Source organism: Gigantopelta aegis, chromosome 4 (genome assembly GCF_016097555.1).
Source record: "Gigantopelta aegis isolate Gae_Host chromosome 4, Gae_host_genome, whole genome shotgun sequence".
NCBI lineage: Eukaryota > Metazoa > Mollusca > Gastropoda > Neomphalida > Peltospiridae > Gigantopelta > Gigantopelta aegis.
Genome location: NC_054702.1, coordinates 23,981,440 through 24,005,355, shown reverse-complemented (window position 1 = coordinate 24,005,355; position 23,916 = coordinate 23,981,440). Strand labels below are relative to the sequence as shown.

General features: G+C 37.9%; 1 protein-coding gene across 1 annotated transcript; it reads right to left on the bottom strand.

Annotated features, from left to right (window-relative positions):
- Window positions 1–3,922: 3,922 nt before the first annotated feature.
- Window positions 3,923–23,672, bottom strand: LOC121370214 (ATP-binding cassette sub-family B member 10, mitochondrial-like). Its single transcript, XM_041495334.1, has 12 exons — window positions 23,154–23,672; window positions 15,780–16,186; window positions 14,435–14,569; window positions 12,643–12,789; window positions 11,913–12,048; window positions 10,092–10,187; window positions 9,480–9,686; window positions 8,772–8,851; window positions 7,879–8,059; window positions 7,492–7,535; window positions 5,309–5,343; window positions 3,923–4,531 (listed from the first exon to the last, which is right to left on the bottom strand). Exons 1-12 carry the CDS (start codon window positions 23,545–23,547, stop codon window positions 4,303–4,305), a joined length of 2,091 nt encoding a protein of 696 aa, XP_041351268.1. The 5' UTR covers window positions 23,548–23,672; the 3' UTR covers window positions 3,923–4,302.
- Window positions 23,673–23,916: the final 244 nt, after the last annotated feature.

Sequence of the window (23,916 nt, the reverse complement as noted above, 5' to 3'; positions counted from 1 at the left end):
AGTAACAAGTATTCTCAGAGTATTGCTAAAGCAACACATGTCCCCTATTGGGACCAACAAATTTGCATATCTCCTAAGTTCAAGGACCAGATTCCCAGTCTGGAGCTCCACGCGGTAAGACGTGTTTGTTTCGCTTGTGCACACTGCACGTGCTTTCGTGTGCTCGACTTGGGGGTCCTTCATTTCGTTGTTTTTGTCAGCGAAATGAAGTTATCTACTGGGATGTATGCGGCCATTGGAACTGATTGAACGCTGGAACGCTTCTCGTTTCGACAGTCTGCACCACCAGGTTGGATTCTTTTTCAGCGAGATTCCTCGCCTCCACGTTTTTCTCCGTCTGACTATGTTGACTTGTTTTTTCGTGACTCGTATGACGGCCATTCTGCAGAACGCCACGGTTGTTCGCGTTTAGTCTCTACATGTCCGAGCCTGTCCTAGCAGCACTGGAAGATTGACCGCCCCACTCTAAGAAGAAATAGGAAGCGGGGTCGGCCCCTACTACTCTTTTTCTAGACTTTACATTGTTTTATAGTGATACCATCTCGTATCCTCCGGAGTCGGGCCCGTCCGCACCACTATACCAACCCATGACGATTGAACTATACCCTAGTCTGATACTCTACTCGTTCAGACGGATCCGGCTTCTCAATATCTGTATTTCAGCACAGCACTACACCTTCAACGTCTATCGACTGTCAATCTAGGGGTTTTCTTGACGGGATGCAACCCATCTCGTCCCTTTAAGCTGTGCACCCAAACGGCCTTAACGAGGCCACTCGCGTGGACATATCGATCGGACTTTAAACGTTTAGATCTGCGTTCAAAATTTTATGTCGAAATTACTTCTTTTTTGTAATATTATTAAATAGTCCGATCCTCTCTTCTTTCTCTTATTTAATTTTGTACTGTCCTTCTAAAATGCTCCAAATTATATAAATATTCGGCCGAGCAGTCAATTCTTTTTTATTTTTGGCTTGTAACCTTTTTCTTTTTTTTCTTTAATCTATTAACTTGTTTACTAATTGCTATTTTCAAAATTCTGCCCATTTTCACCGCCCCCTCTCCCCACTCCATCCCGAGTCAGGCCACCGATCTTATCGGAGGTCGGACTCGGGATGGGCGTGTTCGAAACCCTAGTGGTATATGGGCACGTTAAACTAGTTATCATCATCAAGGACCATACCAGTAAGTCTTGTCAAAAATGGGTAAATCGCCATAAAAGACAAACTTGATCTGTAACAACACATGATAAAGCTTTGTAAAAAATATTCAGCTCAATATCTTGAGGCATTGCATGAAAAAAGTCTGGACTTTTTTTTTCTTTCATATCTCCTAAGTTAAAGGGCCATAACCCTGTCAAAAATAGGTAAATCGCCATAAAAGAGTACACACGTCAATGGGTAGGGGGAACATTCCACTTCAGTAACATTACCGGTAGCTAACATAAGCCATCTTACAAATGTTTTAAAGTGGGGACATTTTTTTTACGAGGAAAATGTTTCACATGGCCACCACACCTGATTACAGGCACAGATCAAGGTGTTTAAGAAGGGGGGGGGGGGGGGGGGGGGGGGGCATGATAAGAGGTTTTTGAACAGGTTCTTTTCCTTTTCTTTCTTCAACGTCACCCTGGATCCATGCCTGGGTTACCACCAATTATTAACCCATGTTCTGGACAGACAGCCAAGATAGCTTGAACATTAATCCAATATCAGAATGCTAATACATAAATATAAAATGCGTGTCAGCCTTCGTGATTAGCAATTATGAATTAGCCTTCCTGATTAGTAATTATGAGTTAGTTCTCTTAAACATTTCAACTGTTAATTAAACACAATAACAAGCACACTCTCATTCTCATACAGAGAAAACAACTGGCCACAACCCAGAACAATCGGAGAAAAAGTTTGGGGCGAAAGAGACAACCTGCTGCTGACTGTGGAGTTCATGGAGGCGGTAAAACTCACGATCTGAATTCAAGGAGCATAAAGAAACTGAATGCAGAAGAAGTAGAAAAAGAATACAAAAATCAAGAATACCATATGAAGCTTTGATGGCACAAAGTTATTAGCAACGAACACAAACGAAATGTAAGGAGAACAAATGTCTGCAACAAAATTGACGAAAAATAACAAAACCTTTACCAGTTTGCCTGGTACTGGTGTTTAACCGCAATTTAAAAGAAAAAAAATTCCACAGCATTAAATGTCTTTCCTACCATAAACGTTTTTGGTGCACTGTGATGAACATCTATGTGTACAACTATAAACCAAGTTTCATTGACCTCTGAGAAACTGATCTAAATGTGAAACTTTCACATTACATTTTAATACAAAAGTTGACGTCATCTCCATCGCTGTCAAAATAGTAACTATATCTCGCCTTTTTACTATGTAAAGGAGAGACAAACAAAAACTACCATACCCCATATAATGATCACAGATGTAAGTGTTTCTACCTGCATATAAAGGTCAGCTGCTTTAAACAGCTATCTGTTTCAGTGCTGAGGTATTATTAAAAATAAAATATATTTAGTTTCATCACATCCTTCATTCAGTTGGAATGGTTTTTGGTAATGAAAATAAACAATCTATGATATTGCAATATAATTAGTTAATTAAGCTCCTCTGAACACTGTATGGGACTTTTGGTTGAAACTTTCTGGGGTTTTTTGTTTAGAATATTAATTTCTGTACATCCTGTATCTTCTTCATTGTCCTAATGTGTATAGAAGCTATCCTCCATGTGACTGTCAGAACTTGGATGATATTGTGTTTTGAAGTAGGCCTTTCACAAATGTATTTTATTTTATCCTGTAACCACTGCTTCTATTGACAGATTATGATGACCGATTAAAGCAAAGTCATAAAGGTATACTAGCAGATTATGACTTTTGACGTCAATCATATGACGTCATACGCATATAGCTACATTACAAAATTGTTCATTTGACCTCTAGGTCTTTGTACAATGTGGCAGAAATAACAGAAATAATAGCTTTTCCCCATAATTGTTATAGTCTGCAGGATAAAAATAATAACTAGTTACTGACGTCGGATATCTGCTTTATCCTGTTCAGGCTGAATGAGAAATTCCACTCGGCAGAGCCTCACGGAATTTCCCATTCTTACCATCACAGGATAAAGCAGATATCCGACATCATTAACTAGTTATTCTCTATATCCATATGGTTCAACATTAACCAAGTTAATAATAATCATTGGAAGCACGTGTAATAACAAGTGTTGTGATGTAAGTTTGGGAAGCGATGTCATAAAATGACGTATCTTCCCAAGTCCTACCTTTTGCATGTAAAATATGACGTCATTTCATCGTCTCCTAGTTTTGGTTCAAACATTTTGAGACGGTCCTAACAATACTAACATGGATAATAAAGAAATTATTGCACTAGCGTGTGAGTCGTACTGATATTACGAAACTCGTGTCAGGATTAATGTATTACCCTCGCTCTCGCTTGGGCAATACAAGAATCCTGACACTCGTTTCGTAAAATCAGTACGACACAAAAACTCGCACAGTAATCTCCATCTATTAACTGGTCTTAAATAGACACTTTTACTTTTAAAATTTGGTAGAGTGGAATGAAAGATGCATTCAAATATCAAGTTCACATCATCAGATGTTAATAAATTAATATTTTAAGCAAAGAAATTTAAAGTTTAGCCAAAAATGCCATATATCTTGCAGTTGGAGAAAAAATGCTTGTAACCCTATTGGCAAACATGTAATAACAAGTGTAATGATGTAATATTGGGAAGTGATATCACAACATGATGTTGCTTCCCCAGTCCTAGCTCAGACTGTGCCTGTGAAATATGACGTCATTTTGTCGACTCCTAGTTGTGGTTGAAACATTTTGAGACTGTCCTTATTATTCATAAAAAACACAAAAACAATAATAATATGGATAATAAAGAAATTATTACACCTGCATATGAATTGTACTGATTTTACGAAACTTGTGTCAGGATTCGCTCGGGCAATACAAAAATCCTGACACTCGTTTCATAAAATCAGTACAACACACCGACTCGTTTAATAATCTCTATCTATCACTGGCCAATAAATAACTGAATTTATAAACAATTCTGACTTAGTGTTAACATTGCACACACATAAATGGTTATGACTCTTAACAAACAAATGATTATGACATAAACAAATGATTATGACACAAATAATTAGGAGACAAGTTATGACACACAAATGATTATGACGTAAACAAATGATTATGACACAAATGCTCATGACACACGATTACATTGTCTAATCATCCAATAATCATCTGGTTATGGTCTGTCGTTCTACAAGTTTCCGGAAGATTCCGTGAGGTATTAGCATGAGATCGTCGTAGCTGCCTATTTCGGCGATCCGTCCGCCGTCGATGACAGCGATTTGGTCGGCTGATCTGATGGTGGAGAGACGGTGGGCGATGGTTATCACCGTCCTGTCAACCATCAGGTTCTCCAGGGCGTCCTGCACTAGGAATTCACTCTCAGCATCCAGCGCACTACAAAACACAGTTCACACATTTATATTATATGCACACAAAAAGTAGTACATGCATCTACGTCCTGCACCAAGAATTCCCTCTCGGCAGTTCTGCGAATCCAAGATTTTGAGTTGAAAGCATGGACACAAAAAACCACCCCAAAAAACTTTACCAGTTTGTTTTGTTTATAGACCACATTGATTTATTAATCATCAGCTATTAGATGTCAAACATTTGGTGATCTTGATTTATAGTCTTACAGAGGAAACCTGCTACATTTTTCCATTAATAGCAAGGGATGTTTTTATGCATTATCCCACAGATAGGATAGCACATACTACAGCCTTTAATATACCAGTTGTGGTACACTGTCTAGAACGAGAAATAGCCCACTGGGCCACTGAAAAAGATCGATCCTAGAGGGCTTTACAACTGGGCTACGTCCTGCACTACAAAACAGAGTACATGCATGTACATTATACACACAGAATATAATATACTGTATAAACACAAATACAGGCTGCAAATTTAGCACAATTCTGTGCTTTCACGAATCCCAGATTTTGAGTTGGAAGTGTGTGATTTTGAGATAGAATCCTAAAATATTATGTAAAATAACAACTGTATCTAGTTAAGCCTTGCCAAATACTGATTAACATAGACTCAGTGGTTATTTTCCATTTTAAAAAAACAACACTCATGACAAACCTCTATACCTCAGTTTAAGTCATTACACAGGCGCCCACTCATTCCCTTTTGAATGAAGGTTTTCAGTATTAAAATTTTTTTACTTACCTAGTGGCTTCATCTAGAATCAAGATTTTAGGGTTCTGCAAAAAATAAAGTATCATAAATTTAATTCTAATGAGTTAACAGTATATGACTATTACTGAAATGCAATTTTTATAAACCAATTTATTTGTTCACTGTAATTAAGGTTTTTTAAATTTTTAGTTACTTCCCTGTATCCATCATAATTATGATTCACAGACTTTAATTATAAACATTTTGAAAATATTACAATAAAATACCGGTATATTATATTCAGTATTTTGTAGATACTACTGTAATGGTGATTTTGTTAAAGGCACCACATCACCACTTGTTGTGTCATTACTTTTTGAAAGAAAGAAATGTTTTATTTAACGACGCACTGAACACATTGTACCACACAGATATTGAGAGAGGAAACCCACTGTCGCCACTTCATGGGCTACTCTTTTCGATTAGCAGCAAGGGATCTTTTATATGCACCATCGCACAGATAGGGTAGTACATACCACGGCCTTTGATATACCAGTCGTGGTGCACTGGCTGGAACGAGAAATAGCCCAATGGGCCCACCGACAGGGATCAATCCCACACCGACCGCGCATCGAGCGAGCGCTGTACCACTTGGCTACGTCCCGCCCCTATTACTTTTTGTGGCATCTTAATATAGTCCGATTTAGGGAATGGTTCCTCATAATTTTTTTTAGACAAAATTCAAGTATGTCTTTTGAAATCCTTCTTTGATCATTACACGTAGGCTGATCTCTGTAGTATTTAAGGGGTGGGATGTAGCCCAGTGGTAAAGCGGTCGGTCCAGGATCGATCCCCGTCAGTGGACCCATTGGGCTATTTCTCTTTCCAGCCAGTGCTTCACAACTGGTGTAACAAAGGCCGTGGTATGTGCTATCCTGTCTGTGGGATGGTGCATATAAAAGATCCCTTGCTGGTAATTGAAAAGAGTAGCCCATGAAGTGGCGATGGTGGGTTTCTTCTCTCAATATCTGTGTGGTCCTTAACCATATGTCTGACGCCATATAACTGTAAATAAAATGTGTTGAATGCATCGTTAAATAAAACATTTCTTTCTTTCTTTCTGTAGTATTTAAATAACCCATTGGTTTCAAGTTACTTGTTACAATTAATACTAACTGATAACAACTGTGTCACTTGTATATCAGCAAAATGAGATGATACTCGGACATGAAGATGGCGACCTGTTTTGATTTTTAGCAAGCTACAGGTACATGTCAAGAGAGAACACTCCCTAAAACTAGTAGTCACATGACCCTCTCAATATTGTTGTATTTAATACAGAATACATTCTGACACAGAAATTGTATTGAACTGCATGGAGTAATTAATGGTGGTGTGCAACCCAAAGCAGCAGTGTCACCTCTCCATCTTAAAACACCACTTTCAGATTTAAAGCAGTATAAAAACAAGCACTGTTTAAACAAAACCTGTGTGTTTTTACCAACAATATATACCATCAGCTTCATTTGACAAGCAAGCCTTAATTCTGCCATGTTTTGGATGTAATACATTGTTACATAAGGGGCCGTCCATAATTTTCAACATTTTCAAGAGCGTACAAACCGTACGCTTTTGACCACCACCCCCCCCCCCCCTAAAAGTGTACATCCCTAATGAAAAATGTTGATTGACATTTTTCATGTTCAAAAAAAGTGTATGCTGGCCCCTTAACCCCCTCCCCCCCGCATACGGTTTGTACACTCGTGGAAATGTTGAAAATTATGGACAGCCCCTTATGTAACAATGAATTACATCCAAAACATGGATGCAGACATTTGCATTGAATTTCTGTTATTATTTCTAGTTCTTATATATTAGATTATTTTTACTGAGAAAAATTTCCTCTCAACACACCAAGGTTGCAATAAATATTTTAATATAGTGTACACAGAACAGTAGAGAAAGTGACCCACAAATTAATTAACCGACTGTTCATATTTATTAATACATTTTAATATGACCAAGATTATCAAGTACATCTAAAAGAATAATGTGTTATGGAGAAATCCTAATGTGGATGATAAAATCTAAATGGTTAAATAATAAAACTATTTTTGAGATTGAAGCTTTAACAACCTTTTTAACCAGAGATGTTTAAAAGCTAGACATATTTCAGATAAAGCATATATAAGACTTTACAGATTACAGATTTAAATGTAACACAGAATTCTCACCTTCAAAATAGCTCTGGCTATTGCTATTCTCTGTCTCTGACCACCTGAAACCAACAAAATGTCAAAACATTTAATAAGTAATGGCTCTCATATATACATGTATCTGGTGACTTTTTGTTTAATTTTTAAAAAAATTGTGTACTATTAGTCTATGCTGGTGTCCTTCACAAAATCACAAAATACAAATAAAACATTTCAAATTACAAATACAATTTTTTAATTGTTTAATGAATGTTTCGTTTTGTTCATGTTTATTTAGTTGAGGAAAACTAAATTTGGGTAAGAAATAGCTGAATTTAGCTATACCTTTTGAAATATAATATTTTTGTTCAGCTTAAAAACTGAACAAGATGATTCTCTGGGTTATCAAATTAATAAATGTCCTACCTGACAACAGAAGTCCCCTCTCCCCTACCAGTGTGTTGAATCCAGAAGGAAATGACGTCACAAAGGTGTAGCAATTGGCTTTCTTTGCTGCATCAATGATTTGTTCTGTCGTCACAGTGCTAGGGTCATTGGAACCGTAGGCGATATTATCCATGATGGAACACGAGAACAGCACTGGCTCCTGGCATATATAAACAAAATTAACCATCAAATAGATTCGGTTTTGATTTGTACTATAGTCCGTCTCACAGGGAATGCCTTTTTTTCACACTATGGAATTTACTACAAGTTATTTATTTCTGAGCCGATTGTTTTGTAACTTGCACACAAAAATAGTAATTTTTAGTTTTTTCCAAAAGACTTTTAATTTTCTTCATATGTCAAACCAAACTGAAATTATTAACAAAAAACACTTTTGCACAAGGATGGGATGGACTATAGATTTCCAGCTATCTGGGCTGTTTGTCCAGAACAGGGGTTAATGGTTAACAGTTAGTGAGAAAGAAGTCAATGTAATTGTCTTACACCTGACGGCTTTACTACCTCATCAACAACGCCCCCATTGATTTTGCTAAGAAAACTAGATATTTAATTTCAGTTATAGTTATTTTCATGCTTATAGCCAGTTAAAGTTCAAGCATGCTGTCCTGGGCACACACCTCAGCTATCTGGACTGTCTGTCCAGGACAGTGAGTTAGTGGGTCAGTAGTTAGTAAGAGAGAAGTGAGGTGGGAGCTGGTACCAGGAATGAACCTAGTTCCTTCCAGCCATATGTCTCATGACTTAACCACTACACCACTGAGGCCGGTACTAAATATTTATTTCTCAGTAACTTAAAAAATTTTTTTATGCCAACTTCATTCTGAAATAAAAATGATGTAGAAAATACATACCTGACTGACCACTCCAATTTGACTTCTCAGCCATAATGGGCTCAAAGCACGGATGTCCTCACTGTCAAACGTAATTTTACCTACAATGATGACAAACAGATTCCACTATTAATGTTAGTGGAAATTTAAAGGACATTTTAATGTCTTTTTAGAGTGCTGCTGTTAGCCATATATATTGAATTGAAGTAGATATGCTTTCATATTAACAAGAAAATGTTAACATTTCAAAGAGTAAAATACCACAATTCAAAACAGATTAAATTTAACATAATAATGCCGATTTAAAACTTACACTTAAAATGTATAAGTTAGTGTGATTAGTAATTACAAGAATTCCAAAGATTTAAATGTCTCATCTACCATAAACTAGTTGGGTGTTCAAACAAATTTTATACTTTTTTAAGTCCCTGATTAATTAAACTGGACTTTTTTTTAAATGTACTTAGAATAAAATAATTTGATATTCAACATTAATTTTAAATTAATCAAATAAGTACTTGGATGAACATCCATAGGGGCAACTACAATGTAAATTTCATTCATCTGGAAATTTTTTTTTCTGAAAAACTGCTATAAAACATGACAATTTAATGAACTCTTCATAACCATCACCAAAAAAGTAACACCCACATTTCGAATTGAGATAACACACATATAACTAGTCTAAATATGATTTAAAAAACACACACAAAAAGCACATCAAAATACCATTGGCTGGATCATAATATCTGAGCAACAATCCAGCGACTGTTGATTTTCCCGACCCACTTGACCCAACCACGGCCGTGACTGACCCCGCAGGCACAACGAGGTTGAAATTGTTAAATATGGCCACGTCTGAGCGAGACGGGTAGTAGAAACTGACTTGTTCAAACTCAACATTTCCCTGAACTGGACCTGATGGAGTCAGTCCATCTAAAACAAACAAACAACAAATCAGACAAACATAATTAAAAATGATATTTAACTTACTGCTGTAGTACTGGTACTCAATTAATATACAACCTTTATCAATGTTTGAAAATCTTAAAAACATTGCTCAGTCTTTTAAAGTAATGAGCTACTTTGAACTATTCACCAATGCACAAAGTTAAAAGTTTATTCTGTTTAATCATCAGCTATTGGATATCAAACATATGGGAAGTTTGACTCACAGTTGTAAAAAAAAACCTACTACATTTTTCCATTAGCAGCAACGAAGCTTTTATATACATTTTCAAACAGACTGCCTTTGTTATACCAGTCATCGGACATTGGTTAGAACGGGAAAAAAGCAGCTGTATCAAAGCACTGACTAAAATAATTCCTGACTTTACATACCTGATAACGGAATTCTCGGCTCTCGATGCACCAGCTGCCAAATTCGAGAACTGGCTCCTAGCCCTCGCATCAGCTCCGTGTAAAACGAACTCAAGCCTGGATTGAAATAGTTTATACTGTAAATCATACAATGCTGGTCAATAAGAAATTAACATGATACAATCTAGACAACATCACCACTAGAACACTGATTAATTAAAGTTATAAGTCTGGTTTGTTTAACAACACCACTAGAGCACATTGATTTATTAATCATTGGCTACTGGATGTCAGACATTTGGTCATTTTGACAGTCTGAGAAGAAACCCTCTATATTTTTCTCCACGGGATCTTTTATATGCACCATCCCACAGACAGGATAGCACATACCACAGCCTTTGACGTATTAGTCATGGTGCACTGGCTGGAACGAGAAATAGCCCAATTAACAGGCCCACCGACAGGGATCAATCCCAGACCGGCTGCACATCAAGTGAGTGATTTACCACTGGGCTATGTTCTAACCCCTAGAACACTGATTAAGTAATGTTATAAATGTGTTTTGTTTAACAACCCGACTACCCGACTAGAGAACATTGATAAATTAATCATCCGAGGAAACCTGCTACATATTTTCATTAGCAGTGAGACATTGGGCATTAGTTGGGACAGGGGCGGTCCGTAGCCCAGTGGCACAGCGCTCGCTCGATGCGCGGTCGGTCTGGGATCAATCCCTGTTTGTGGGCCCAATGGGCTATTTCTCATTCCAGGCAGTGCACCACGACTGGTATATCAAAGGCTGTGGTATATACCACCCTGTCTGTGGGATGGTGCATATAAAAGATCCCTTGCTGCTAATCGAAAAGAGTAGCCCATGAAGTGACGACAGCAGGTTTCCTCTCTCAATATCTATGTGGTCCTTAACCATATATCTGACGCCATATAACCGTAAATACAATGTGTTGAGTGCATCATTAAATAAAACATTTCTTTCTGGTTGGGACAGAACAAAAAATAATAATAAAAGAATGGGTCCACCGAAGTTCAACTTATTTTCGTCCTTATATCCTCTTAAGGTTCAAGCACGCTGTCCAGGGCACACACCTCAGCTATCTGGGCTGTCTGTCCAGAAAAGTGGGTTACTTGTTAGTTGGTTAGTGGTTAGTGAGAGAGAAGAGGGTGTAGTGGTCTTACACCTATCCATTGAGCCCTTAAGAACTCGCTCTGGGTTGGAGCTAGTACCGGGCTACGAACCCTGTACCTACCAGCCTGTAGTCTGATGGCTTAACCATGACGCCACCGAGGCTGGTGGTCCACCGAAGTGGTTCAATCCTACAATGAGAGCACCTGAAGTGAGTATTCTACCCAATGACCTAGATCCTGCCCCAATTAGTTATCAAGTTACCTGTCACAGTCTATGACTTGCTGAAGTTTCTAAAGGCTTTTTGTGCTCACTGAAAACAATTATATCTATGATCGTACATATTTCAGTGCTCTGAAAGGTGTTCAAAAATATTGAAAATAATTTCAGAATCATACTATTCCCCTCAATCTCACAAAGAAATGAAGTTCCAGTATTAGCATCTTTAAATGTTGACTAGTTACCCTCAAAAGTTTGTTTGTTTTGTTTAACAACACCACTAGAGCACATTAATTATTAATCATCGGCTATTGGATGTCAAACATTTGGTAATTTTGACATATAGTTTTAGTGAGGAAACATGCTACATTTTTCCATTAGTAGCAAGGGATTTCTTATATGCATCATCCCACTGACAGGTTTGCACATATGACAGCCTTTGATATACCAGTCGTGGTGCACTGGCTGAACGAGAAATATACCTCCGAAAGAGATGCCCACGTATGCAGCATAGAGAAGGAAGGCCGAAAGGTCACCAACAGTGATCTGGGCTTCCGTCATCATTATTCCACCGTAATACAGCACAGACAGCACGATCACATTTCCCGACAACCCAGTCTGAAGGAGAAGAAGAAATAGGAGATTACTACACAAATGGCCGTTAGATACCATTTATCTTTTAATGAGTTATTTAAAAACAAAGCTAATGGTGAAAGCGAGCTGGATACATTTTTTTTAAACAATGTGTTGGAAGATAAATGATATTTAAGACAAGAGTGTAGTATTGCATGTATTTTTCAGTAAAATCATCAAAAACCAGGTTTTAGAAAAATTATGACGGTAGTGCATTGCACAGATTGTTTTTTCTTGCTTTCATGAAAGTTTTTTTTTGAAAAGCGTTACTCTACACCAAGATTGTTGTGCCTAGGCTGACATCACAGAATGTATTTGTTTGTAATGATACAAATGTCATGGGTAGAGTATTCTCCCATCCTTAGCTATGCAAGACAGACACATTATCCCATACATAGAATAAATCTGTGTTCTATGACCATGTTATGTTTACCAGAACATTTGATTAAACCTATTCTGTTAGTGTTTTTAACTTAACAAACGTTTGGAATTTGTCTTTTAAAATGTATTGCACATACTTTAATATAGATGTTACTGTAACAACATTCCAAGCATCAGACTCAAATATCACCAACTTACTGATCCCCAAAATATTCCTCTTGCAAGAGCTTCTTTATATGACAGCATTAAGACATCTGTAACCTTTTCACTATAAGCCGAGATTTCTTTCTTCTCATGTGCAAATGCACGTACAGTGCGAACATTCCCTAGTTTCTCCTCTGCAAACTGAAATGAAAAATGTATGTTGTAACAGAGATTGGTCATGTTTTGTTGTTGTTTTCTTTGGGGTTTTTTGTAAATACTCTTCTGTTATAAATTCTTGGATTAGTAATGTTTATCCATTTAAGATATCTTATCAAGTGATCACAGCAATATTTATTCTGAATCATTTATTACTATCAACACTAAAGAGTCATTTTAATAAAAGGATTTTTATCATATTTATATAACAGAATCTTTTTGGTAACTAAGATTACATATTCAATACATTTTCTTGTTAGAATACCATGGTCAGTCGATCCAATGTGTTTGTGATAATGTTAGTAGCAGTCATTTTTCATTTCACTTCATAATACATGTATATATATTTTGGTATGTATGAAATTATTTGAAGGTAAAATCTAGTTTGGACTGCTACTAACATTACGACGATAACAAACATCTTGTTTATACAGAAACACAAAATATCTTTAATATGTAATTTTAGTCATCAACAAGGGTCTTTATGTCATAAACCGGCCTCGGTGGCGTCGTGGCAGGCCATCGGTCTACAGGCTGGTAGGTACTGGGTTCGGATCCCAGTCGAGGCATGGGATTTTTAATCGAGATACCGACTCCAAACCCTGAGTGAGTGCTCCGCAAGGCTCAATAGGTAGGTGTAAACCACTTGCACCAACCAGTGATCCATAACTGGTTCAACAAAGGCCATGGTTTGTGCTATCCTGCCTGTGGGAAGCGCAAATAAAAGATCCCTTGCTGCCTGTCGTAAAAAGAGTAGCCTATGTGGCGATAGCGGGTTTCCTCTAAAAACAGTGTCAGAATGACCATATGTTTGACGTCCAATAGCCGATGATAAGATAAAAAAATCAATGTGCTCTAGCGGCGTCGTTAAATAAAACAAACTTTTTTCTTTTTTTTATGTCATAAACACATTACAATAGCAGCAAATTCAGGATAATCCGTTTAATGTTCTAAGGCATGTTCAACTTTAAAATCAGATGGAAGCTCGACTTTATTTTGACCAGTACCTGCCACTTACAAAGTAAAACTAACTGATTTGGTTTATGCCTTAAAAACATTTCCAGCAGGCTTAACAGTTAATTGTTATGCACCTTATTCTCTCACAACCACTTACTGCGATCATTTTCTAAAAGAGCAGACAGTAGTTCTTAATATGTGAATTGTTAATAGGTAGGATAATGAAAAATAAATGGGGCAACCGGCAAATCGTCCGGTAATGCCCAAAACATAAAAAAAAAGAAGAAAAAAAAAGGTCTTAATATGTAATTAAATAAATTTAAACAGTGAGGTACATGTACATGATCATGCCCGCAGGAGTTTGATAGAGAAGCAAACACAAATTACTGAATATTTTATATGAATTGATTTCCTTTAATATGCAGTAATGCATGAAAAGTAGGTCACAGTAACCTAGTTACACATCAACATCTCAGGTTGTACATGTGTATTTGCATGCAAGGTCTGAGACACACATAAAAAATAGGTTAAGCAAAATTAAGACTTAACAAAACAAACTCTAGACCAAAGGGTCAAAATTGTTACATGAACCAAATATGCATAGTTTAACGTGTTGAGGAGTCATTAAATAAACATTCCTTTCCTTCACAAAGTGTTTAAGAAAATATCTTACCTGTGTTGCGTCTGCAAGCTTATCTTGCACCTGACGAGTGATGTTCTTCACATACCGCCCGTAAATCACAGACACCACAGCTATCGGAGGAACAATACCCATCGATATGGCAGCAAGCTTTGGACAAACAAACACCTTAGAGAAAAACGAGAATTCCTTGGAATTACATGTCTTGCCATAACCCTTTCAGTGCAGTGTCATGATCATCCATAGTTTGTTTGTTTTGTTCAACGACACCAATAGAACACATTGATTTATTAATCATCGGCTACTGGACGTCAAACATTTGGCAATTTTGACTTAGTCTTAGAGCAGAAACCCGCGAAATTTGTCCATTAGTAGCAAGGGATCTTTTATATGCACCATCCCACAGACAGGATAACACATACCACAGCCTTTGATATACCAGTCATGGTGCACTGGCTAGACTGAGAAATAACCCAATGGGCCCACCGATGGGAATCAATCCTAGACCAACCGCGAATCAGGCATGCACTTTACCACTGGGCTACATTCCACCCTTGATCATCCATAGATGTAATTATAAATCAAGTCTCCTGGACTTAATACTTACAGTTTGTGAGAAACTGATCTAAAAGCGAGCCTTTAACATTAACACAAAAGAATTATTTCTCTCAACATTATTTTGAGTTAGGCAGGCGATTTGTAACCCATCTGGTCTGCACTTTACAAAACCAATGGCGAGTATGGGCAATAACCTGCCCTTAAAACATAAGGACCGAGTCAGACAGCCTAAATAGATAACATGTAACCAGAAAAGTGAGCTAGAACCCTAGTTGATTGTAAGCAGTAAAATGATTAAAAACAAAGTCTCTGTCTCAACCACTGAATTTTCTCAACACTTTAATAATATACTACTAACATCATCAGAAGACTGAACATAAAAAAAACCCAAGAAAATAAAATATACTGAACAAATTTTTAAAAACGTTCAAAACCGTAAAAATCATTTACAATACAATCATAATTTTTTTGTTTTGTTTAACGACACCACTAGAGCACATTCATTTATTAATCATCGGCTATTGGATGTCAAATATTTGGTAATTTTGAGTCTTAGACAGGAAACCCCCTACATTTTTTCATTAGTAGCAAGGGATCTTTTATACGTACCATCCCACAGACAGGATAGCACATAATATCATCACAGCCTTTGATATACCAGTCGAGGTGCACTGGCTGGAATGAGAAATAGTCCAATGGGCCCACTGATGGGAATCGATCCCACACCGACCGTGCATCAAGCGAGTGCTTTACCACTGGGCTACGTCCCACACCCCCAAATTTAAAAGATGTTGAAAACTGTAAAAATCATTTAGCATACCATCATAGAAATTCCACCAATAGCCGATATTGCTGCCCTCAAGCCGTCAGAGATGTTCATTGTGACCGACTGACCCAGCAGTGATGTGTCGGTAGAGAGTCGGTTGATTAGCTCCCCTGTTTTCGTCTTGTCGAAGAAAGCTATTTCCTGTTTTATGATGGATCCAAACAACTTCTCTCTTAGGCGTTTTACAATGTTCTGTCCTGCAATTTGCATCAGGTACACACGTCCAAAGTTTGCTAAACTTCCCATAATGAAGACGACTAACAATATTTTGCATATGTCTTTAAGGCGATCACCAAGGTGGCCATCTTGCGAAGCTGTGTAAATGATGTCAATCACCTTTCCCATACAAAATGGAATGGCAATCGTCACAGAACTCGAAACAAGGAGAAGTGCAACAGCCCCTAAAACGTATGAAAATAAAAACACAAAAATTAGGTACAAAATAAAAGGTTTTAAGAAAGTTATAGCAAGAAAAAATTACAAATTAACCAATTACTGTTAATATGAGTGATATAGTGTGGAAGGTGAGTACCCAGTGGCAAATTTAATATAACCCATTCACCATCCACAAAAGAAATAATTTTGGGGTTCTAACCGTAATAAAATGGCAACACAACATACCAATAGTGAACAGGACATGTCAGCATTGGGAAAGTAACACAAGTTGGTTTTATATTTGATTTTTCCCTACATGTACTTTATTCAAACATCTATGTAACCACCACACTCCACTTATTAATGATATTTTGTGAACATAATTGAATTATGGCAGTGGTCCACAATTAAAAAACTAAAACTGTCAAAAGGGTTGACATGGACTTCACTCCATCAAGGTTCAGTTGATAATAATATTTTGCGAGATTTGGTTTCCAAAGATTTATGTAATTTTCATTTATTATCCATTTTTAAAGAAATAAGGTTCTTAAAACTGACAGTATGCCTTTAAAAGACCTAAAAGTAAGGTGTATAGTCAGCATAATTTGATTATTATATTCAAGTTTCAAATTTTCAACTGTACGGTAAAATATTTTGCAATCAGAATGGATCATACTGATATAAGCACAGTTAAGTATCAATACAATTAGAACAGGTATATGAATGAAGAACAAAATATCAGTGGGTCTATGAGTAGATTTATGGTATTAGGGATTTATCCAGCAATTCTGCGGGTCATAAGATAGGCCAAAAGAAAGTGACACTACAAATTCCCAATTTCTGATAAAAATTTATTATCCATTTTTAAAGAAATAAGGTTCTTAAAACTGTGACAGTATGCCTTTAAAATACCTAAAAGTAAGGTGTATAGTCAGCATAATTTGATTATTATATTCAAGTTTCAAATTTTCAACTGTACGGTAAAATATTTTGCAATCAGAATGGATCATACTGATATAATAAGCACAGTTAAGTATCAATACAATTAGAACAGGTATATGAATGAAGAACAAAATATCAGTGGGTCTATGAGTAGATTTATGGTATTAGGGATTTATCCAGCAATTCTGCGGGCCATAACATAGGCCAAAAGAAAGTGACACTACAAATTCCCAATTTCTGATAAAAATTCTCAATATATATATTTAATTATGTCTGTTCTAAAAGTGTGTTAAAGTTTGTTTTGTTTTAAAATCTTTCTAAGGTCGACGAGGCTTCGTACAAATAAAAATAGCATATCTTACTGTAATTTCATTTGAAATCCATATTTCGTAAAAGGTACCGACGTCATTCAAATTCAAAATTAGCTGTATTATTACAATGCTTCTCCACATTAAAATAAAAACTGCTCTACTAACCTTGACCCGTGTCAAAATTCTTTTAACAAGCAGACTACGCTGTTTACAGGTTGGTATTTTTTCTTCTTAATTCTGGACAAAATATTAATTTTAAGTTTTAAAAGATGAAAGAAATGAAGAGTACCTTTTGTCAAATATATCATATAAAAAATTACCGTTGGATATGTTTTATTTATTGTGTACGAAACCAAAACAAGGGTCTGAAAAGTGACTTAAATCACATTCAATTGATTTATTAATCATTGGCTAGTAGATATCAAACATTCCGTAATTTTGACATATAGTCTTAGAGAGGAAACCTGCTGTCTGTTCTAACAGAATAATTTAAGAGAGGTGTACTACATCATTCAGTGGACTGAGAACATATCCGAAGTACGATTTACATGCGCTAATTTTTCCAATCTCATCAGATATGGGACCCTGGCAAAACATCCTGGATAAATCCCTGAGTATCAAAGTTTTTGTTTTGTTTAATGATATCACAGATCTTTTATATGCACCATCCTATAGACAGGATAGCATATACCATGGCCTTTGATATACCAGTCGCGGTGCACTGGCTGAGACAAGAAATAGCCCTAAAGGGATCCTTCCCAAACCGACCACTGGGCTATGTCCCCCCCCCCCCCCATGTATTAATAACAGGGACTGTAAACTTGTTATATATGTGTCGCATTGTGGGTATTTGCTACAGGGTGGTGGTGGTGGTGGTGGTGGGGGGGGGGTTTAAGATACACTTTTCGGGGGAACATGTATCGACCTCACACACACACCACCCGTAAACTTCACTCGGCCCAGAAGAGACCACCCATTCCTACCTCTTTCACAATGCTCGAGATTAATCTACCCCAACCCTACTCGGGGCATTGATTAATAGCTTTGAGAACTTATCCAAATACAGGGATAATTGTTTATGGAAACACATGGCTGCACCTAGGATAATCAAGAAGAGACCAAGAAGGAGGTGCGTGCCAGGAGCCTCCGGGGGTCCATTGTTGGTGGCTCAACCACCAGCATCAATCCCTTCTGCAATGCCAGCCCCGAGGAAGCCCGACCCAACACCGCCAGGATCAAAACTGGTGGCTAAACCACCAGCGGCAGTTCCTCCTACCAGTTCAACTGCCAGTGGAGGATCCTACACCAGTGCCGCCCCCTACCTAGGACTACATCTCCCAGGAAGGCAACAAGGAAGAAACAGGTGGAAGACGTTATTAGCATAGACAACCCTACCAGTCCGGACTGTTGTGGTGGATTCACTGGCCCCTGCCCACCAGGGTGGTCCTGTTGTTGTTGGTCCTCAACCAGACAAGCGACGCAAGCTGTCACGAAAATAATGGTTTGAAGTGGAGTCTACAGGTCAACAAGATCGAACCCCAGTACGCCAAGCTACTTGTAGGCGTCACTTCAAACACCAGCAATCTCATCGCAGGGTATCGAACCCCAGTACGCCAAGCTACTCATAGGCATCACTTCAAACACCAGCAATCTCATCGCAGGGCATCAAAGAGAGGCATTCAAGCCAATACCACACCGTTTTGGCAATGGCGACTTTGGGATACATCTCACCAGGGTGGATATCAGGAAGACGGGAGTTGCCATCACGTGGCACTGCTGGGAGATCTCCATGGACAATCAGATGATTCACATGATAATGAAGATCATCTTTGGCAGCGCCTACATCTACATGGTGAAGAACCGTAGCTTGTGGATGGGACAATCTACCACACTACAGCTTCCCTGATCAGATCCAGTCACAGTAGATGCAAAGCTTCTGCAAATATTTTGCTTCCAGGTAAGGGCTTTGTCGGATTTTAAATCTTTTGGCTGCAGTTCAAAATTTTATGTTTATTTTTTTTATAAATAGTCCGACATACTTTATTTTGACAGCCCAACTAAATTGCTCGAATTACCATAGATGTTTATGACCGAGCACTCAAAGTTTATTTCTGGACTTAAGTTTTTTGTTTCAGACATGAGTAGAATATTATTAGGTCTCCAGTTTGGCTTTAGGTCTTTGACCTAACTTCTACATTTTTATTCCAAATACCACCCACCTCAAACTTACCCTCCCCCATCCTGTCCCGGACTTAAAAGGAAGGAAGGAGATGTTTTATTTAATGACGCACTCAACACATTGTATGTACGGTTATATGGCGTCGGACATATGGTTAAGGACCACACAGATATTGAGATAGGAAACCCACTGTCGCCACTTCATGGGCTACTCTTTTCGATTAGCAGCAAGGATGTCTTTTATATGCATCATCCCACAGACAGGATAGCACATACCACTGCCTTTGATATACCAGTCGTGGTGCACTGGATGGAATGAAAATAGCCCAATGGGCCCACCAACGGGAATCAATCCTAGACCGACTGCTCATCAAGCGAGCGCTGTACCACTGGGCTACCTCCTGCCCTGTCCTGGACTTGGTCACTGGCAATGTCAGAGGCTAAGCCGTGGATGGGCATGTTAGAAACCTTTGCAGTATATGAGCACGTTAAAATAGTACCCAGTACCCAAAAATCCCTGCACATGGGCCTGCAGTGGCACTGTGTATGGTAGCTCTGTAAAAAAAAGATGAAAAAACAAACAAAAAAAACTACAAATTAAAAGACAAAAATAACTCCTGCACCCCCCAACATGTCTTGACCCCCACCTGTAAACATCGTTCACCTCAGTCTAGACCCCCTTTGATAAAATTCTCATGTATGCACCTGCAGTGGTCCTGTGTATTGTAGCTCCGTAAAAAAAACCCAAACCCAATAATAATACAAAAAATTAAAATAAACCAAAAAGACAACAAAATAAAGAAAGAAAAAAAGAAATACAAGAAAAAATAATAATAAACAAAAATTGTGAATTCATGTTCCAACTGTTTATTATTATATTTATGAGTATTCGCTGTTATTTCGTCATGAAATAATATATTTTTAAGTCTCTATACACGGCGGTGATGTATATAAAATTCAAAGGTACATTACACGGCTGTCATATATATACTGAAAGGAAAAAGAAACGTCAGGTCAACTTTAAAGCCAGCAGATGAAATTGTATGACACGATATGTACAATTTACTACATATCTATGAAGGATGGACACTAATGATAATACTGTCAATTTTTTTATTGAAATGTGCAAGAAAATGGCAATATAATCCGATTGACCCCTATAATTGAAATCAAACACTCATGGAAACAATTCATTAGTATCTGTCACGTCATTTAATTCTTGTTAGTCTGTGTATAGTCCACTAGTCTCACTGTGACCACCCCGTGCCCGTGTAGCTGCCCTGACCCTCCTGGTCATGGAATTCATCACGGCATTCACACTCCTCATTGGCAAGGGTGATGGGTGGGTTTGAATGATTCCTCACTCTCCTGTCCAACTGATCCCACAAGTGCTCGATGGGGGACAGATTCGGGGCTGTAAGCAGGCCAGTCGAGGGGGACGATGTTGTTTGCTGCAAGGAAGTCCCTACACACTTTTGCAACATGCGGCCTTACGTTGTCTTGTTGCAATGTCACGTTGTTTTGCTGGACAAAGGGCACGGCGTGAGGCTGCAGGATCTCATCCCTGTATTGGACGGCTGTCAGGTTCCCAGCGATGACCATAAAAGACGTTTTCAACCCATGGGAAATTCAACCCCAGACCATGACTGAGCCACCCCCAAATCTGTCCTTCTCCTCAATGCAAGCGTTGGCAAATCTCTCCCCACGACGTCGCCCGTCCAACCAGAAAAGTGTGAACCTTGATTCATCCGTGAACAGTACACACCTCCACTGATTCATGTGGAACCTTCCCGGTGCATGTGCACGCTACCAATTCATCCAACGTTGTTGACTTAATGGTGTCAGAGGGAGACCAACATAGCCGATGATAAGGTGATGATCGCGCAAATGCGCAAGCCTGATTGCTCGGTCCTCTCGGCATGACGTTACGTGTGGTCACCCGGACCAGGGACGGTCGGCAACCCTTCCTGTAACCCGTAAACGTATCACAAGATGTTGTATGGTTCGAACATTCACACCAAATTGCACGGCAACTTGTCTTTGCGTATGACCTTGCATGAGCTGTGAAATTGCTTGACCCCTCTCAACTTTGGTCAAGCATGGCATAATGGCAATCAAAACTTTACCAAATAACGCATCGGATTGTGTTCTGTAACAGGTAACACTACAATGTGGTATGAGTTGTACCCCCGACTTCGTCCGAATCATGCTTTTGCACGTGCTTTTGATGATTTTCATTGTCTTGCCATATGCCACTCTCTATCACACTTCATTGAGTGTGGATTCAGGGTATAATGCACAATAACCCAATGAGTTATTTGTACAACTTCCATACAAATCTGCCCACTTATTTAGGAATTTTTCCACAATTTATGACCCGATGTTTCTTTTTTCTTTCAGTATATATATATAGCCTTATCACTACTCTGTTTTGCTGTATGTTTTAGACTTCATAAACGAATTCCAATATTTAGAAAAGAAGTTTTCTCACTGATTGTCATAGGATTCCCTCAATCGTGATTCAATTAAAATGTTTTGGATAAAAAAAATAGCGAGGTTTGCTATTCCAAATGAATGCAATTTCCATTTATAATCCATATTTAGAGAAATAAGGACCACTGAATCTGTGACTAAATGCTTTTAAATTGTGATTTATTTAAATAAAACAAAGTTTGTTTTGTTTAAACGACAGACTTATTTCAAAGACTGAATTAATAGAATGTCAAGCCATAACCAAGAAAACTGCTGTCAAATATGTTGTTCATTTGTTTGTTGTTGTTTTTTGTTTGATTCTTTGTTATTGTTGCTTTTTGTGTGTGTTTTTCGTTGCCGTTTATTTGTGTTGCTTTTTTTTGGTGGGGGCGGGGGGTTGGTTGTTTTTTTCATCAGTTTATCGGTTTTTAGTTTATGCAGAATAAAAATTTCACAATGTAACGAATGTTGAATGAATCAACGATTACATTGAGCCTACTAGTACAGAAAGAAATCTGACAGCACCCACATTCAGCTACGCTTCGTGACACTCCGTCGCAAGAATTACAAAGCTCTGTGACCTATTTCGTGACGTAGATCACGTGATCGCCCACTGGACTATTCCGCCTAGTAGACGGAATGGCTGAGTGGGCGATCATGTGACGCAACGTCACGATATTAGTCGGCGAACTTAGAATTCTGCTGTATGGAGTTTGCCGAAGCTTAGCTGAATGTGGGTGCTGTCGGGTTTCTTTCTGTAGTGTGTGTATTAGTGATTAATATGTGGATTTTTTAAAATCAATTAACTCGAAAATGATCAATGTAAAAGTATTTAACGTCAAACATAGGATTGTTGTGATATTAGAGCGGAAATCTTTGCCAACTTTTTGGTTGTCGGGAATTGCCAAAAAAATACATAGCTTGGTCTCTGACTGTAATGAGAGCGTATTTATGTCCAAATATCAGTCTAGCTCTCTTACAGTCAAGAGTACTCGGGCTACTAGTATGTAGTAGTATTGCACATTAGTAAATATAAAAAATCAAATGTAATGTCATTGTTATGTTATATGACAAAAACTTAGCCCACTACCTGCTATTTTAGCGCTTTCTGGTTTTGCCAAAGTTAAAAGTCGTTTGATATCTGATGCCTTCGGTCTAGCTTTTGGAGTCAATGTTTTTGACGCTTCTGGACTCAACTTCAATTTGTTCAAACGCTGCCCGCTTACAACATCAGATTTTTGTTTGGAACATCTTGACAACGGGAAATTTCGTTGTAATAATGAAGTTGACGTGCATTTCTTAAATACTGTTCTTTTATAGAATGATCCCAAAAATGGCCAAGAAAAAGTTGATTCTTGTTTGCATAAATGTCCAAAACATTGACAACGTGCCACTGAACGGCATGTGACCTTGACCTTACAAACGTCAAAAAGTCCCGAAATGTGCACATTGTTAACAATACGAAATGGCTTTAATCTCAACATAATGCATTTAGCGACAGAGAGCGCTATGATCTACACAAAATTAGTATCACAATAAGTGACTCATTAATAACGTCAACAGAGCTAGCCTTGGAAGAATTAACATCGCCGTGCCACATGCCACATGACTTCAGCCATTTTCGCATATGCAATACACCTCCGGTAATTCTCGTATTTCCTTGGCCGATTCGAATGCGTACGCCTTTCGGGACTCCGTAATTGGCCGAGATATTCCGAATGCGATTTTTTTCTGACACCTTTGGGATAAATCGTGACTTATAAATTTTATGTTTATTTTTATTGTTGCTTTTACTCAGTATATTTTTGTCTCTGGGATAATTATTGTACATTTTAAAATAAAAAACAAGAAGA

What these genes read in the sequence shown, in the direction of transcription:
- LOC121370214 (XM_041495334.1), bottom strand. Translation starts at nt 23,547, where the DNA reads ATGTTGAGATTAAAGCCATTTCGTATTGTTAACAATGTGCACATTTCG. An exon ending in CGTGGGCATCTCTTTCGGAG is followed by an intron (nt 10,188 to 11,912) that starts GTATATTTCTCG and finishes ATTTCAATCCAG; the next exon opens with GCTTGAGTTCGTTTTACACG. An exon ending in ATTCTAGATGAAGCCACTAG is followed by an intron (nt 4,532 to 5,308) that starts GTAAGTAAAAAA and finishes TGTGTTTTGTAG; the next exon opens with TGCGCTGGATGCTGAGAGTG.